The sequence below is a fragment of the Bombus fervidus genome, chromosome 1 (assembly GCF_041682495.2).
Source record: "Bombus fervidus isolate BK054 chromosome 1, iyBomFerv1, whole genome shotgun sequence".
Taxonomy (NCBI): domain Eukaryota; kingdom Metazoa; phylum Arthropoda; class Insecta; order Hymenoptera; family Apidae; genus Bombus; species Bombus fervidus.
In genome coordinates this window covers 5622626-5636118 of record NC_091517.1, presented here as the reverse complement: position 1 = coordinate 5636118, position 13493 = coordinate 5622626, and the positions used below count along the sequence as shown (strand labels likewise).

At 28.1% G+C, this 13493-nt stretch overlaps 2 protein-coding genes across 2 annotated transcripts; one reads left to right on the top strand and one right to left on the bottom strand.

Annotated features, from left to right (window-relative positions):
• The first annotated feature begins 360 nt into the window (after positions 1–360).
• On the top strand, positions 361–2366 carry Ppan (Brix domain-containing protein peter pan). The gene is made up of 6 exons (XM_072016080.1): positions 361–509; positions 711–991; positions 1073–1283; positions 1372–1698; positions 1776–2106; positions 2187–2366. Exons 1-6 carry the CDS (start codon positions 492–494, stop codon positions 2267–2269), a joined length of 1251 nt encoding a protein of 416 aa, XP_071872181.1. The 5' UTR covers positions 361–491; the 3' UTR covers positions 2270–2366.
• A 5-nt stretch (positions 2367–2371) lies between these two features.
• Positions 2372–13093, bottom strand: LOC139985252 (uncharacterized). The gene is made up of 11 exons (XM_072003679.1): positions 12822–13093; positions 12496–12730; positions 12182–12416; positions 11784–12112; positions 11567–11684; positions 11168–11480; positions 10877–11087; positions 10658–10796; positions 3286–10590; positions 2948–3118; positions 2372–2870 (listed from the first exon to the last, which is right to left on the bottom strand). Exons 1-11 carry the CDS (start codon positions 12973–12975, stop codon positions 2640–2642), a joined length of 9441 nt encoding a protein of 3146 aa, XP_071859780.1. The 5' UTR covers positions 12976–13093; the 3' UTR covers positions 2372–2639.
• Between the last annotated feature and the right edge of the window lie 400 nt (positions 13094–13493).

Here is a 13493-nt window from a genome sequence, read left to right as displayed (position 1 = left end):
AATTCGTAGTTTAAAAACAATTTAAAGAATATACACTAAATTAGATTTTTATATTACTTGTATCAGTCTCATAGATTATTTGCATCTCTATTACTTGTATAGACGTACAAATTTTACATGCCTAAGAAAATTGGTATTAATTGATATTAGTAAAAATAAAATAAAAATTGTTGTAATTGTGATAGAAACAAAAATTTATTAAAAATATTCTAGAAAAAACTAAAATCTCAATTTAATGATTAATATATATTTTTGATATTCGATTAATGAATTAAAATAGTTGTTAATGAAATGTACTTAAGTAAAAAAAATGCTAAAAAAATAGTAGTGACTTTCATTTATTATGACGTGATTATGACACCTCGAATCCTCGTGATGTGCTTAACCTGTTTTGCTTCTAGCGCCAACTTCACAACGATTCATTGTATACACGCATATTTATATATATATACACGTGATAAAGATTCTAACCTTAATATAAAAAAATAATCATGGGACGCCGTAAAAAGGTAATTTTTTATTTCATGGCCCTCGGTGAACAACTTTTTAAACATATGTACAAATAATACAACATATATGTAAATTATAAATTAAATATTAATAGGATACCCATGTAAACATAAATATTTTTTTTAATAAGACGAATTTAGAGTATAGAACCGACAAAAATGATGCAGTTCCTTACTTAACTTTACATAAACATTATGCAGGGTCGTTGTGTAAAGAAAAATAAACAAATTAATGCAGAAGAAAATCCAAATGTAGCAAAAGCACCTCATTCTTTTGTCATTCATCGTGGTCTACCTGGAGAACACATTGTTGAACTTACTAAAGACTTCCGTAAAATCATGGAACCTTTTACAGCAATGTCTTTAAAAGAAAGAAAAAGAAATACAATCAAAGATTTTGTATCAATAGCTGGTATATTTCATGTTACACACATGTGTATGTTTACAAGAACGGAGCAAGGAATGTATTTCAAACTTTGCAGGTATTGAATTCAATTATAATGTTAAATGTTTATATATTATCATAAATATTATTGAACAATTAAAAAATAAATTTGTAATAGATTACCAAGAGGACCAACACTCACTTTTAAAATACACAGTTTTTCCTTATCACGTGATGTAATATCTTTATTAAAAAGGCAAATGGTATATGAAGAATTATTTAAAAATTCTCCACTAGTAGTTTTAAATAATTTTAGTGGAGAAGGTATGCAACTGAAGCTTATTGCTTCTATGTTTCAAAATATGTTTCCAACAATCAATCTGACTACAGTAAGTTTCCCCTTAGACAGTAATCCTAGTTTATATATGTTAATTGTAGTTTTTCATTAAAATGAAATGTTTTTTAATATCTCTATAGGTTAATTTAAGTACAATCCGTAGATGTCTGAGCTTAAATTATAATTCCACATCAAAAACTATTGATCTTAGGCATTATGCTATTAAAGTAGTACCTGTTGACGTATCAAAAGGTATCAAAAAGTTAATTCAAGCTAAGATTCCAAATTTGTCTAAATGTGAAGATTTTTCCGACTTCTTAACAAAAGGAACAGTTTCTGAAAGTGAAGCTGAAGATGATCCTTCAAATCATGTTACATTACCACAAACATTATCATCGCGTGGTAATCATGCAAATAATAAAAGTGCAATTAGACTCTTTGAATTAGGTCCTAGATTAACACTAGAAGTAAGAAATAATTCTCTTCCTTTAAATAAATTTCGAAGATAGTTACTAATTAACATTGTTGTTTAAAATACTTTTAGCTGATAAAAGTCGAAGATGGACTTTTAGATGGTGAAGTACTTTTCCATGAGTATATTCATAAATCTGAGGAAGAAAAACTATTAATAAAGAAAAAACGAGAAGAAAAAAAGAAATTAAAGGAAAAAAGAAAGAAAGTGCAAGAAGAAAACAAAAAGAAGAAGGAATTGCGAAAACAAGAACATAAAGAAAAATCTTTGAAAGGAATGCAGAAGAAGAAAGAAAATGAAGTGTTACTACAAAAAATAGCAAAAGAATCAATGGAGGAGAATAATGTAGAAGATGATGATGCACAATATTATCGCGATGAAATTGGAGAAGAGCCTGATAAAGGTAAATTTAGTCTCATACGTTTAAAACGATTTAATATATTAATATCCTTAATTTACATCTTGGTCTGTCTTCATTCGTAGATTTATTTGAAAGAAAAGTTGGTGCAAAAAGGCCTAGGAGTATGCCTAAATATAAAGTAAAGAAACAGAAACTTGAACATTAAGCATAAAGCATTGAACATTATGACGAATGTATGATGTAATATAATTTTATATGTATAGAATAAAATGTTATTTAATAAACATGAATTTGTACAACAATGAAGTTATAAAAATATTTAATTTATTTCTTATGAATTATACGAATAAAAAATCATTTTGTTAAAATCATTAGTTTAAATCACAAATTTAACAATGTAATACATATCATTGTTAATTCGATCGCGATTATTTACAGTCTCATATAAATATATGAACATATAGTACAGGAATTATGAAGTAATAATTTTACTGATATGGAATAAGATGCGCGGTTATTACATAGTGTCATATATGCATAAAAATGTATGATTAAGGAAGAAATCTAACATTATTTTACGGCTTTAAATTTTTTCCAATATCTAAATGCCTGTTATGTCTTATAATGCTGCTATCCTGTTGATTAGATCTATCTTGTAATACTTCGTTCGATCTCAAAGCAAACGAACTTTGTGCTTCTAGTTCTTGTATTCGATCCTGTAATTCCTTTATTTGCCGAGATCGGGACCGACACAAATCTTTCATTAACATTTTCTCTTTTTCTAATTTTTGGATTTTCACATGATCCTGTATAAATATTACAACTTCGTATGTAAATACTGTAAATTCATTAAAAATTAATATGTATTGATATTTTTGCTTACCTCAACAACTCCACTATTAGTACTACAGAAACGCACTGTATTATTGGGTATTGTTTGGCAAGCTTGATCCTTTCTGTTTACGCGCCATCGCCTGCAGACATCACATTCCCATGCATTAACATCATTTAGAGTTCTTCGTAGTTTTCTTACTTCATTGTTCAATTCTGCATTCTGTATATAAAATAGAACATTTATAGTAATTATTACGATTTGAGCCTTTTGATTGTAAGTCATATCAACTAAAAATTATACCCAGAGATTTCAGCATTATAGTTACATCAGATTGTACTATATCATTCAGAACCAATTTTTGATCATTTTTATAATTTATAACATACCTTATTACGAAAGGCGAGTACAAGTTCTTCCAGTTCTTTACATTTCTTTTGATATGGGAAACTCTCACTTTGAATTTGTATTTCTAAAGTTGCAATTTTTCCATTTTTTGATACTAACTGCAATTCTAATTCATGTATCTTTTTTTTCAATTGTTCATATTTATCCTCGTATTCATCTCTATCAGATATCACAGTTCTATTTTGTTTTCTTGTACTACTTTTAAGTATACTTTCATCATGTGCTTCTATTCTTGATCTCATACGAAGCTCTTTAATTTCATTTTTGAGCTTTTTATTTTCTATTATGAAAAAGTCTAACTTTTGTCTTATATTACTATCTGATTCATTTTGTGTTGACTGTGAACCCAAATTAACTTTTAAGTTTGAAATTTCAGCATCACGATTGCGAATAGTTCTTACATATTCTTCTAATTCATTATTTAGTTCCCTATTTTTCATTGTTAAATCTCGTAGTTTATTTATACACTCCTTAAGTTCTTTATCCTTCTGATTCAACAATAATTTATGAGTTTCTAATTCCTTTATTATTTTATTCTTTTCTCCTTCAAGTTCTTTAACAGAATTACTTGGCTCTTCTAAGTTATTCTCTAATCTCTTATCCAAATTTTTTAATTGATTCGTGCGTATTTCTTTAGATTCAATACCATCTATCTGTAATTTATAAAAATTTATTTTCGCTTGTAATTCCAAATTTTCCTTTTTTAAGACGCGAATAATGCTTTCATTTTGAAGTTCAATGTCTTTCTCTACGTCCATTTGCAATCTCATTTTAAGTGCTTCTACCTGATCGCGAAGTTTCTCATTTTCTTCATTGAGGTTCTTTAATTTTTCTTCTGCTTCATTAACAAGTACATTTTCTGACAAACGGGAATATAACTTGTCTTCTAATTTTGAAATTTCAATGTCCCGTTCTCGAATTATTGCCGCATACTCCTCTAATTCATCATCCAGTTCCTTGTTTCTATCAGTTAATTCTTGTACTTGACTGATGTATTCTTTAACTTCTTTATCTTTTTGACTCAGTATTATCTTTTTATCTTCTAACTCTAATGCAATTTTATTCTTTTCTAGAAGAAGTGCATCGTATTTGCCTTCGTCTATTAATAAACTTGAATTCGAGTGTTTCGACTTATATAATGAAAGTGCTTTTTTTAGTTCATCATTTTCTTGCATTAGAAATTCGTATTTACCTTTTACATCAACTAAGTCTTTTAAAGTTTGGTTTCTAATCTCTTGAAATTCTACCACACGATTACTTGCACCCTCCAGATTGTTTTGTAGTCTTTTATTCAATTCCTTCAGCTCCTCTATTTCCGCTTCTGCTTTAATTTTGCTTGTACTATTTCTAATTTTTCTTTCTAGTTTTGCATTTTCTCCTTGAAGTTCTTCGTATTTTTCTTTCAAACTATTCAATTCATCTATTAGAGTGACATTTTTGTTGTTCAATTCATTTAATTGTTTACTTAATCCAAAATTTTTTATTTCTTCCGAGTTTAACTTATCTTTAATAATTTCCAATTGTTCTTCCCTTTCTTTTCTCAGCATGTCTATTTCTTCTTTACGTTGTTCTATAGACAATTTTTGATCTTTGACATGCTCTTTTAGCATTTCACATTCAGGCACAATTGTCTCAAATTTTATTTTATATTCAGACAATATATCACATTTACTTTTTAGAACTGTAGTGATTTCTTCGATATGTAAATTCTTTTGCTCTATCTCTTGATTTACTTCATTATAAGCCTGTGTAAGCTGTTCAAGTTCTGTATTTACTTTTTTTACATTTTGACTGTATTTTTTTATTTCAGTCAAATTCACTTCTATGGTATTTTTCAATTGTCTTTCATTTGCTTCAAGACCTTCAATCGTATTATTTAATTCCAAATTTCTGGTTTTGTAAAACTCTAGGGTTTGAACTAGATTATCTATTTTCTTTTCATACATTTCTTTCTCCAATTTATGTTTTGACTGTAATTCTGTTTCTTTGGTTTTAAACATTTCATGTACTTCTTTTTCTTTCTTCTGAGCAATAAGAATTGCTTCTTCTTGCTGATTATCAACCTTGCATTGTTTATCAAATTCAACTTGTAAATTATTAAAATCTGTTTCTAGCGCTTCCATTTTTTCTTTAAATATTTCTTTTTCGTAAATGTTTTCTTTCAAAAGATGCTCTAATTGAGATATTGTATTTTGATATTCTTTATGGGCATGTTCTTTTTCCATTAAATCTGCTTGGAGTTTTTCAATTTCTCCTTCCAATTCCTTGGCCCATGTTATAGTACGTTTCTCTGTATTTATGCATTGTTGTTTCTCCTCTTCTATTTTTTGTCTTTCCTTTTCACATGTTTCTCTCATAGTTTTAATTACTTCGCTTTCCTTAGATACAAGCGTTTGAAGTAAAAGTACAAAAATTTCAGTTACAGATTTACTTGGAAACTCTTGTAAATTTACATTATACTTAAGCGATCTAAGTTCTTTAATTATACATTTTCTAATTTCATCTAATTCGTCATGAAGTTTTTCATTATCATGGACCAACATTTTTTGGTGGTCAAATAAACATTCTTTTTCTGCTACTATTTCGTTCAATTTTTCTTTGACATTTCGAAGACTAGTAAGTTCTTGTGATAAATTCAAATTTTCGTCAATATATTTATTTAATGTATCATTTAATTTTTGCATATTGTTTTCATATTCTTTGATGCGGTGCTGCACCACCGAATCAAATTCATTCTTGTATTTCATTTCTAAAGTATTCTTAATATTAATTACTTCAGTTTCTGCTACTTGCAATTTCTGTGTTAGAATATATATTTCTTGCTCTTTTTCTTGTAGAAGTTTTTCCATGTAAATAGCTTTCTCTTGAAGTTCTCTAAAGAAACATTCTTGATTTGTTAAGGTTTTTTGGAGATCGTTTATACATACTTCCAATTCTTTGATCTTTAGCATATTATGTTGCTCTAATTCCTTACTGAGTACTTTATCTTTTTCCAATTTATCGCATTGTTCCTTTAGATACTGTAAATCTTCTTTGTTCTCTAATTCTTTTTTCAGAGAGAAGATATGTTCATTTAATTGATTAATCAAGGCATTTTTATCCTGTTCTTTGTGTTTCAAGCCTTCTAATTCTACTTCTAAAATTAGTTTCTGTGATTCTAACTCTTTTTCTTGTATGGAAAACTGTTCAATTTCTCTATTTGTATTGGTCAATTCATTTTCAAGAATTTGTAGTTTCTTTATTGCAGTGCTTTCATTATTTAATATTGTTTTTCGTAATTCTTCATTAGTATCTTTTAAGTTGTTAATTTGATCTAGTAAATTCGCTTTTTCAGTTTTAAATTCATTAAGCATAACAGTAAAATTCATGCTATTTTCCTTTATTTCATCCATATCACTTTTTATGTGGTCAATATGATTTTGAATTTGTTCTATTCTATTCCCTGCTCTGTTTGGGATTTTTTTAGATGTAGAATCATTCGTGTTGGATTCATCTGCAATCATGCCACTGTGAAGTTGTTTTACTTCATCACACTTATCTTCATATAAAACCAAGATTTTATTATGCTCAGTTTTTAAAATTTGTAGTTCATTATTTAAACTCTGAATTCTTTCTTCAACGAAACTTACATTCATTTCATCAACAAAGATAACGTTCGAAGATACATCGTGTACACTTAAATTTAATTCTTGACGTATTTTGTTTTTCAGAATCTCGATGTCTGCACACTTGCGATCAAACTTTCTTTGTAAATCTTCTAACTTTTGATTCAAACCTTTTGCTTCAAGCTTAAGGATTCTGTGACTTTCATTCAAATTCCTTAAATGTACGCACTGGCTGCAAGACGTTAATTTTAAATCACTAAGTTTTTTATTCAAGCGCGTCAGGTAATCGATTTTGTTCTGCAATGCTATCACTTCATTTGCCAGTGTTTCCCGTGTTTCTTCTTGTGATACTTCATATTCTATTTCATTGATGTCTCTACTATTATTGAATATTTTTGATAAATGCAAAGTACTGTTATATGACTTTTCATTTTGAGAAGAATCAAAATTATCTAAAGTTTCTAATAGGTTAGTAGAAAGTTTTGTATTTTCTTCTGATAATATTGTTACTTTTGTTTTTAACTCTGCAATTTCTGCTTTTAAGATATTATTTTCCATCTTTACATGTTCTACGTCATTGTCAGCAACATGTTCATTTATTGATAGTGATTGCTCTATCTTATTTTTTAGTATATCACATTGCTCCTTCAACATATCATTTTCTTCTATTTTGTCTATCAAGTCTGTAGAAAGTTCATTATTTTCAGCTAACAAATACTCATTCTTTTCTTGAAGAATAGCTATCTTCTTTGTGTAAATACAATCGTGATCATATAAAAGTGATTTACTTTCTTTGATGTTCTCAAGCTCTTTATTTTTTTCTGTGATAGAGGTTGACAATTCAATGTTTTCTGTAGTTAGTTTATCGATTTTATTTCGATATGATTCTAACAATTGTTCTTCATTATATACTACTGACATCTTAGAACGCATAGATTCCAACTGATCATTCAAAGCTGTTAAATCACTTTCTAAAGTAATCTTTTCATTTGTAACTTCAGAAATACGTGCATAAAGTTCATCAATTGTTTTCTGGAGATTAACTTCACTTTGTTTTGCATTCTCTTGCTCTATAGTTAATTTTGTAGCCATTTCCATATTTTCAGTTGTTAACAGATAAATAGTTTCCTGCAATTTGTTTATGTCCGTTTTAAGGCTTTGAACATCTCTTTTTATATCTTCCAACTCCTGACTTTTTAGTTGGAGAGTTCCTTCTAATTGACTTTTCTCTGCTTCCATATTTAAAATTACATATGAAGTATCAGCATTGCTTCCATTCATTTTTGAAGAAGACAGAACAGATTCACTTCCTAAAAATGATTGATATTGATCTTCTAAATCTTGATTCACAGTTTGAAGATCTGTTATTACATCTTGTAAATCCTTTATCGTATTTCTTCTTAACTTCAATTCCATATTCTTGTCATTTGATCCATCATGTATTTCCTCGATATCTTTAAGTTCATTATTTTCTGAGGTAATGTTTTCCATTTGCTCCTTTAATTCAGAAGTTGTAGTTTGCTCTAATACAATTGTTGATTCCAATCCAGAAGCTTTTTTCTTGAGTTCAGCATTTAATTGGTTATACAGATTTTCAAATTCATTTCGTTCTGATAGGATACATTCTATTTTTTTATTTAAGTCGGAGATCATTTTTATTCCTTTCTGATTCTCAATTTGTTCTAACTTTAATGCGGAAGTTTTTTGATCCAACTCAGTACGTAATTCACTAATAATATGGTTAAATTCATCTTTTGTAGAGTTATCATCTGTTATATTGTCAATGTTTAGTTGGTCAGGCATTTCAATTATTTTCTGCTTTTCAATTTCTTCCGATGTTACTTTTGCCTTTAATATACAAGTTTTTTTAATGCACAATTGTTGATCAATACAGTATAATTCATTCTTTTCAGACATCGTATCCGCAACTTGTTTTTCAAGTTCCAAAATTTTTCTCGTTGCATCTTGATATTCAGTTTGTTCTACTGTCTTGGGATTCAACTCAAAAGTTGTTCGACTCAATTCGACACGTAATTCATTATTGATACGTTGAAGCTCATTGTTTTCAGAACTCACGCTTGTAATCTGATTTTCAAGTTTAGAAACTTTTTCCGTTAAATCTTGATTTTCAGCTTTACTTTGTTTTATATACGAATTGAATTCAGAAATTTTTGCATCCAATTGAGCACGTAATTCAATATTAACACGCTCATATTCATCTTTTTGGGATGTTATATTTTCAATTTGTTTTTCTAATTCGGAAATTTTTTCCACTGTTTTCTGATTTTGAATTTGCTCTGCTACCATTTTATTGTTTAGTTCAGAATCTTTTTGCTCTAATTCGATATGTAATTCATTATTAACGCGTTCAAGTTCGTTTTTCTCTGATCTTATACTCATAATCTGTTTCTCCAGTTCAGACATTTTTTCAATTGCCTTCAAATTGTCAGCTTCCTTATGCATTGTTTGTGCCTCAAGTTCAGAACACTTTTTATTGAATTCGATATTTAGTTCATTATTAGTGCGTTGGAATTCATTTTTCTCCAATATTGTACTTTTTAATTTTTCTTCTAATTCAGAAATCTTATTATTTGCTTCTTGATATGCAGTTTGTTGCGACATAATTGTAGTTTTTAGTTCTGAAATATTCTTATTGCATTCATTGTTTATACGTACAAATTCATTTTTTTCACAAGTAATATTTTCAATTCGTTTTTCTAATGTTAAAATTTTATCCATTGCTTCTTGCTTTAAAGTATGTTCTGATTTAATTTTGAATTCCAAGTCTGTAATTTTGTTATGTAATTCATTTTTCAATTCAACATTGGTACAGTCATATTCTTTTTTATTTGAATTAAGTTGTTCGATATGTTTTTCTAATTCAGATACTTTTTCAATTGCTTTTTGTTTCTCAGTCTGTTCTGAAGCAATTTCTGATTCGAATTCTAACGATATCTGATTTAATTTAGCGCGTAAGTCATCGTTCATATGTTTAAATGTATTATTCTCGGATGTAATATTTTCAATTTCTGCCTCTAATTCTGTTATTTTGTTATTTATTATTTCAGTATTTGCGCTTTTTTCTAAGTTATTCTTTAACTTTTCCAATTCTATAGACTTTTTATTTAATTCTATATGTAATTCTCGACGCATATGCTCAAACTCATTTCTTTCGGAAGTAACATTTTCAATTTGTTTTTGCAATTCCATAATTTTTTTTGTCGATTCATTACTTAAGACAGCATTCATGCATTCAAATTTATTTTTTTCTGATATAATACTTTCCATTTGCTTTTCTAATTCTGAAATTTTTGTCATTTCTTCTTTTTTCATATTTTCCTCAGACATAATTTTTAATTCCAGTTCTGTTGTTTTTTTCTTTAATTCTGCACGTAATTCACGGCTAATATATTCAAATTCATTTCTTTCAGAAGTAATATTTTCAATTCTTTTTTCTAATTCTGAAAATTGTTTCATTGTTTTAGAATTTGATTCTTTTTCTAAAATATTTTGTTTCTGAATTTCATTCAATTTAGTACATAATTTAGTAATTATAGATTCTAAATTTGTTTCTTCTGCAAGATTAAGAGCTGCAAGTTGTTCTTTCACTTCTGTAACATATTCCAGTTTATAACATTCCAAAGATGACTTTATTTGTTCAGTTTGTTGTTCTTTCTCTTCCTTAAAACATAAAGGATTACATATATATAATGACTGTATCATTATATGCATTACTAATCATACTTACTCGTGCACAGCAATGATTTCCTTGACATGTTAGCTGTTTTTCTAAAGTTGTAAATTCACGAAGTTCTACAAACTCTCTTGTTAATTGACTAATGCATCGTCGTAAAACATGTTTTGGTGTGGAAGGGGACATTAGATAACTGTTACAATTTTTAAAAATAAATTTAAATTATATTACACAATTTTATAATTCATTCCCATATTAATCTTTACTACTTACCTTACAGTTTGAGTCGATGTGTTACTTTTTTCTGGTGTTATATCAATACCACTATTTTTAGATTTAATGTTGTATACATCATCAACAAATGTAACTCTATTTCTACGTTTTGTTACAAAATAATCCTCATCACTGTCACTTTCTCTAGATTCACGATCTCTTTCACTCTCAAATAGCTCTAACTCAAAATCGGTAAAAGCTGTTTGAAATGCTGAAAAAGTGGGTAACAATATAAAATTTATTGAAATAAATATAGAATATATATAAATAAAAATAATATGGAAAATTTACTTTGATTCATTATATCTATAGATTGTATGGTGCTTTTTTTTTGTGGCGTTTCGAATGATACTTCTTTTATTGTTGGCAAGCCAGTTTTAGTTTGAAATATCGGTAAATGTTGATTAAACACTCCTGGACCACCCCATGTTTGTCTTCTTTTCAATTTGCATTTAAATGACTCTTGAGCTATATTATCTCCGGAAACGATACGAGTTTTTAGTAATTCTATGCGTTCTTCTAATAATTGATTAATACGATCTTTTTCTTGCAATCTAGTTTCCATTTCTTCAACTTCTGCAGATCGATTTTCAATCTTTATTCTCTAAAATAACAAGTTCACGCAATTACAACTCTGGATGAAATGAGAAATATTAAAAATTTATCGTCATCATAATTCAAATTAGAAACCTGCAATTCTTCTTGAAGTTTAGCTAGTTGTCTTGCATAACGTTTCAAAAGTGCCGCATCGGACATGACTTCATTAATTTGTGGTTTGTTTTTCACACTTTTCGCCCGAGAGGCGAAACTGAAATTATAATTATACAAATTTTATTATTATTTTATTATTTTGTATATATTATAAAAATATATACAGTATGTAATTTAAAAATAGTAATTAACTCACGACAAAGTACACTGAGTCTCTTCTAAAGCAGCAGGAGTCACAGCACATATTATTGCTGTCATGGCATTACCACCTAGTGAATTTTGAAGTAATCTCGTTAATTTACTGTCACGAAAATTAACATGCTTTTGACCATCCTGGGATTCACTTAATTGCATGATTACTAAACCTAGGGTAGACAAAGACATATTAATGTGTCTCCCTTCTTTAAATCTCTCTCCAGTAGCTCCTGTTTGTCTTGCTCTTTCAGAACCAGCAAGATCTACTAAATTCAATTGTGATACTTGTATAGCACTATTTGAATCTCCAGCTTCTCTACTTTCAATTGTCTAAATACAAAATTTACATTAAGATATTGCATTGAATGGAATATGTAGTGTATGGTAATATAAACTTACAATCCTAAATATAGTATGACTTCTACTACTACGCTCATTCATATTAGTTTCCCCTATTCTTCTATTTTTATCTCCTTTTTTCATTATAGACAACACATTTTCAGGGCTATTTGTAATTTCCTCTTTACATTGTAAGATTACCTGTCCACTACTGTCTTCTTTCAACTTTAAATCAGTCCCACTTTTATTCAAAAGATCATTTACTCTTTCATTGTAAATTTCTAAATAGGATACTCTACAAAATAAATTATTTTTTATATATATAATTATGATGAATATATTATCATTACGTTTTGTTATTAACAAAAATGTACCTCAGTAAAAATTCACGCCCACTGGTATTAGCAATAGCATCAAACATGTGTTGCACAGCAAGAGGCACAATCCCCATTTCTTCTGCAGTACCCATCATAGTGTATGTTTTCCCAGAACTTGTTTGACCATAGGCAAATACCGTACCATTAAAGCCATTTACAGCAGCATTAACAATTGGTTTTACAACAGTATCAAATACATCCAAATTAGATGCATTCATGTCAAAGATGTGATCTGTAAACATAAAGATGTTAATATTGATTTAATAAAAATATAAAAAATTCCGAATTAATATTGTTGTCATAATGAATATAGGAAATAATACCAAAATAAAAACCGCCATCTCCACGCTTCTTCACTTCTTGATCCGTAGAAACAATGGAATTGCCTTGAATTGTCCACTGTATCCCTAAATTATCATCCTTTTCACGCTTAATTAAGGGTCTCACTTTAATAGCTACTTTTATACTGTCTGACATTTTTACTAATTGTTTGTTTTAAATCACCGAATAATCATTAGTTACTTTTTCAATTAATATTCACTCATTTCATTCATATTATATGATGTCTGACACTTGTAAGCTGTAACCGCCATTTGAAAAAGCGACCTTTTCAGTTTTCATTTGAATTTAAATCTTCTATAACCTGATTGGTTTATTACGACATATAGTTACTAACAGTAAGATAGGTGACAGATGTGAATAAATACAAAGTAAGTCCCATTTATATGTAATACGATTTTTGTAGTTTTTAAATGGCGCGAAAATGTAGACCAATAGTATTTGAGTAAAAACTATAAATCTACAAAAGTTCAGAATTATATATTTTTAAATTACATTACATTCTAATCATTTTATTTAATTTATGAAATTATAATAAATTTTAGATTATCAGGACAATTTGAATTCATAATATGTAATATAAACATATGAATTTCAAGTGTGTTGTAAACGTGAGCAAAGATTTTAGTGAATTTTTTAATTATAACCAATGACGT